The 5,712-nt window shown below is 38.2% G+C and overlaps 1 protein-coding gene across 1 annotated transcript in view; it reads right to left on the reverse strand.

Moving 5' to 3' along the window:
• The window catches only part of Slc38a11 (solute carrier family 38 member 11), a 44,604-nt gene that overhangs the window by 29,606 nt on the left and 9,286 nt on the right, over positions 1–5,712 (reverse strand). Inside the window, exons 6-7 of the mRNA XM_021194835.1 lie at positions 4,375–4,481; positions 692–771 (exon numbers count right to left, since the gene is read on the reverse strand). Of these exons, the coding sequence (XP_021050494.1) occupies positions 692–771; positions 4,375–4,481 (187 nt within the window). The remainder of the gene's footprint in view (positions 1–691; positions 772–4,374; positions 4,482–5,712) is intronic.

Here is a 5,712-nt window from a genome sequence, read left to right on the forward strand (position 1 = left end):
TGGTTGTTTGGTTTGTTTGGTTTGTGATTTTTTTTTGTGGGGGGGGGTGGTTGTTGTTTTTATTTTGTTTTGTTTTGTTTTGAGCATTCTTTTCTGGCAAGCTAAGGAGCTTTTCATAAGTATGTGCATGAAGAAGCAACTTAACAGAGCAACAATTAATCAAGAAGGAAACAGATTCCCTGTGCACTGCACTACCAATCAGATCTATGCACTGGTTCCCCTTTCCCTTTCTTTTCTTAGAGACCATACATAGAAGACAGTGTTCCTTGTACTGCTTAAGACATAGCTCAAATTAACTTCTATAGTGTTCAGTACATTGCCGGTCTCTCACTGCATTTACTGAGTGTAAGTCTTTCTCGGATTCTTCCGGGTACTAACTATATAGGGTTTCTTACAGCCGTGTGTGAGTGTGTGTGTGTGTGTGTGTGTGTGTGTGTGTGTGTGTGTGTGTATGGCCTCCTTCTTTCTTTTTTCCCTTTTTCCTTACTGATTTCCTATTTTGAGACGGAGTCTCCTGTGTCTTAGTCTGGCCTTGACCTTGCTACATAGACGAAAATGACTTTGAAATCTCGATCTGGCTGCCTCCTCACATCTGGCTGTATTTTTTCACTTCTGTATTTTACTTATGTTCCTGAATATGCTATATTTTAAGCAAATCTTGATGGGAAATCAAAGATACAGCAACACTTACATGTCTGGTCCCAGGGAAATGGCCCTTGTCATTACAATTCCGAGAATTACAGTTGTTAATATTGTAGAGATGAAAGAGATCTGCAAAAAGAAATTCAAAGACATCATCAGTATAGAATGAAGATAAGTTATGAAAAATACTGCACCATTTTAAAAATCTACCAACATAGGGAAGGGGGAACCTGTAGAGACCATATCTAGAGGTTAAGCACGGCTCCTTGATTGAGGAATGGGGCCACCCACCCATCTCCAAAATTTTAAACCAGAATTGCTCCTATCTAAAGGAAATATAGGGACAAAGAGTGGAGCAGAGACTGAAAGAAAGGGTATCCAGAGACTGTCACACCTGGGGATCCATCCCATATGCAGACACCAAACCCAGACACTATTGCTGATGCCAAGAAGTGCTTGCTGACAGAGGCCTGATATAGTTGTCTTCTGAGAGGCTCTACCAGAGCCTGACCAATAGAGATGCTGATGTTCACAGTTGACCATCAGACTGAGCACAGGGACCCCAATGGAGGAGTTAGGGGAAGGACTGAAGGAGCTGAAGGAGTTTATGACCCCATAGGTAGAACAACAATATCAACAAACAGACCCCTCCCACAGAGCTCCCAAGGACTAAACCACCAACCAAAGACTACACATGGAAGGACCCATGGCTCCAATTGCATATGTAGCAGAGGATGGCCTTATCTGGCATCAATGGAAGGAGAGGCCCTTGGTCCTGTGAAGGCTAGATGCCCCAGTGTAAGGGAATGCTAGGGCAGTGAGGCAGGAGTGAGTGGATGGGTGGGGAGCACCCTCATAAAAGCAGGGGAAGGGGGATGGGATAGGGGATTTGCAGAGGGAAAACAGGGAAAGGGGATAACATTTGAAATGTAAATAAATCAAAAATCCAATAAAAATAGAATTAAAAAAAAAGACAAAGAACAACAACAAAAATCTATGAACTTATTCACAGACTGCTTTATCCAGTTCCCAAGTGGCTTATACAAATATAGGCTGGTCTCTACACTCATGGGTATGTAGACTACTTATCATATCATGATTGTTGTCCCTGAGTCACAGAGGGTCAAGTGTCTACTATGATCTTCAACAAAGCTTTAAGAGCTTTTATTTACTTCTAGCTCAGGATACAAAGTGAGGATATGTCCTGGAACTTGCTCTGTAGACCAGGCTGGCCTCGAACTTATAGATCTGCCAGCCTCTGCCTCCCAAGGGCTGGAATTAAAGGCATGTACCACCACTGCCCAGCCAAAGTGAGGACTTTTAACTTAGGAAAGTAAAAGTGAAAATATCTTGTTTCCTTCAGACCCTATTTTAGTACTGACTTACGGGGTTTCCTATCTATAATTGCTTCTTCTATTTTTATTGTCCTCCTTTCTTTCAACATAACATGCATACACTCATCTCCATTTTTTTTTTTTTTAATGTTTGCCATTTCCTCTTTGCCCTCCAGCTCAGTTAGTCGATTTGTCTGGTGCAGTTTGCCCTTTGCTCTGTTTCTGGGTCTGTTCTTTGTCTTCCTCTCGGTGCTATGCCTATTTCATCTGCTTAAAACACAATCTGGCATGGGTGTACATGTTCTCCACTCTGTATGTACACTTATTCCAGTAGGTTTGTGTTTTGAGTCTTCATTTAAAAATGAGTAAGCACATTTGAGAAGGTTTCTATGACAAGGAAAAAAAAAGTCTCAGAATGCTTTTGTTTCATGTGATTATTATTAACATTGGGTTCTAAGTTTTTAATGTTTAATTTGAAATACATGTCTATGATGAGTTCCCGGTCTTGTGAAGAACAGGAAGAAAAATTAGCAAATTGAAGTTCACAGCTAGACAGTAAAGGGGTGGTTTTCAAATGCCACAGGCATATTCCAGAGGAAGCCAGTGCTGTGCTCTGTTCATTGGGATTTCAGTATGACACCTTCAGGGGATAATTACTATGTTCAGTAATACCATTTTCCCATGAATATTTTCCTTTCTTCTCTCAAAAGATAATATTTATATATCCATATTGAACTTGTGAAGAGAAAAATTGCTAACTGGCAAATAAAAATTTTCCTTTTGATGTCCTATTTTTTTTTTAAAGACAAGATCTCATTCTATAGCCCTGGCTGACCTAGAATTATGGGTAGATCAGGTTGGCTTCAAAGTTGTAGAGATTTGCCTGCCTCTCCCTCCAGCTCCTAAATGTTGGGATTACAGGTATGAGCTGCAACGTCTGGCCTGCCTTTTAATACATCCTTCCTTGTCTCTGGATGAATGTTAAGGATGGGAAGCCTGATGGTAAGAATACTCAGGAATGGGTGACTCTGTGTGCAAATCTGCCTGGAAGAAGGGGCTTCATCACTGGATAAACTATGTCAAAAATGAAAGCAAGGAGTGTGATGTGCTTGATGGTTGCAGTTTTCAAATCAGACTGTAAAAGTATCTCATAATTAATCATTATCAGAATGTATAACCATGTGGACATAGTACCAATTATATTTTTGGGTAAAGTAGAAACATTCCTTGGTCATAAGAGAATAAAATATAGGCATATAGGGGGCTGGAGAGATGGCTCAGTGGTTAAGAGCAAGGACTACTCTTCCAGAGGTCCTGAGTTCAATTCCCAGCAACCATATGGTGGCTCCAACCATCTATAATAGTATCAGACGACCTCTTCTGGTGTGTCTGAAGACAGCAACAGTATACTCATGTACATAAAATAAATTTAAAAAATATACAGGCAGATAATAGTTGATATAAATAAGCTTCTATGGGTTAGTCAAATAATTATTTAGTTAATTTTATTTTAAAAATTTAGTATTATAGGTCAGTTTCTCAACAATTAATCAATCAACAAATTGGTGTTTAAATTCATCAAGTGTAAAATGTGCATAATAGACATTGGAATTTACAAATAAAAAGATTTTTACATCATTTAAGGGATAATTTGATTTGCCATTAATTTTGACTGATATACAAAACATAATATAGATTAGGGGTACCACAGGAAGTTTGTTACACACGTATTATACAATGTTACATGCATATATTATACAATGTTACATGCATAGATTGTACAATGTTACATGCATAAGTTGTACAATGTTACCTAAGATTAAGCATTTATGATGTCAAACACTCAACCTTTCTTTGTCATGCTTAGTTTAACTGTTTAAATTATCCATGAAAAGGATGGGACACTTTCTAATATTGTAGACTTGCTTTAAATATAGTTCTCTATATTTTCTAAATTCAAAACTATTGTCTGATATCATGTTACCTACTTTAGTGGAGAAAAAGGAAGAACATATTTTATTCATAGCTAACCACCAGTTTCCTCAAATGAGCTAATCACAGTTTGCTCGAGCATACTTATAACTAGTATATGTGTATGCAAACATGCTTGTAACTTGAATAGGCTATAAATCCATAAAGCTCAGGGCTATTTAAAATGTAAAAATGGGCTGGAGAGATGGCTCAGTGGTTAAGAGTACTGGTTGTTCCTATAGAGGACTGGGGATGGATTACCAGCACCCACATGGCAGCTCACAACCCTCTCTAAACACTACAGTTCCAGAGATCTGTTGCTCTCTTCTGGCTCCTGCAAGCCCATGGTACACATCCGTACATGAAAGCAGAACACTTGTATACATAAAATAAATAAATAAATAAATCTTTAAAATGTAAAAATTACCTTTCCAAGCTTTGCTATATCTCGGTACAGCGACAATGGCAGAGTACATGTAACCGTTGAAACCACAATAATGAAGTGCCGACTAATAAACCAACCTCCAGGATCAACTAAAATAGAGTAAATACTATTTAGTTTGCAGCTATAAATAACACATTGGTGATACATTAACTACCTAAACATTTCATTATGAACAATGAATTAAAAAACATAAATCATATATAAAGATTATTTTGAGTTAATAAACTACAACAAAACAATCATGTTAAAATAGAAACATACCAGGGCTGGAAAAATGGCTCAGTGGTTAAGAACACTGACTCTTCTTCTAGAGGTCCTGAGTTCAATTCCCAGCAACCTCATGGTGGCTCACAACCACCTGTAAAGGGATCTGATGCCATCTTCTGGTGTGTCTGAAGACAGTGTACTCATATACATTAATGAAGTAAAAAAAAAAAAAAAAGTCTTAAAAAAAAGACTGTGGGCTTAAAAAGAAAGATGAAATATACCACAAAATATAAACATAATAATAAAATATTAGCTTATACTTCATAAGATGCCATAGAATTTTACATTCCCATGAATAGCCTCTTTAAAAATTTATTTATTTACTTATTTAATGTGCATGGCTATTTTGGTATATGTACGTCTTTGCATCGTGTACATGACTAGTGCTCAGGGAGGCCAGGAGAGGGTGTTGGATCCCCTGGAACTGGAGTTACAGATGGTTGTGAGCCACCATATAAGTGCTAGGAATTGGACCCTGGTCTTCTGCAAGAACAGCCGATGCTCTTAACCAGGGAGCCATCTCTCCAGCCCCCAGTAGCCTCGAAGTCAAAAGGCAACCAGACACATGCCTTCTGAGTCACACTCATAACCAGGACACAGTAACATGCAGAACAGGAAGAGGGTTTGTGATACACGCACAATTGCCCCACATGCTCCTTAGCTGAGTAACACACTAGTTATTTTGTATTTCCATAGTACGGAATACTCCTAACAACAGAAATAATAATGGACTCCTGATAGAACCCCAGGGAGTGACAAATCTCAGCTACATACAGCCCACTGAGTTTGAGAAGCAAGACTCGGAAAACTAAATGTTCTTTGGTGGCATTTACTTGGTAATCTGAAAAAAAAAAATGAAAAAGCAAAACTAAAGAAATAAAATGGAAGCTTATGAAAACTAGCTTTTTTTTTTTTTTTTTTTTTGAAGCTTGTGTTATACGATATAGCCTCGGCTGTTCTGGAACTCACTCTATAGATCAGTGTGACTTGGAACCTGGAGAAATCTATCTACCTCTGCTTCTGGAGTGTTGGAATTAGTAAAGCCATGCACCT

This window comes from Mus pahari, chromosome 3, assembly GCF_900095145.1.
Source record: "Mus pahari chromosome 3, PAHARI_EIJ_v1.1, whole genome shotgun sequence".
NCBI classification, from domain to species: Eukaryota; Metazoa; Chordata; class Mammalia; order Rodentia; family Muridae; genus Mus; species Mus pahari.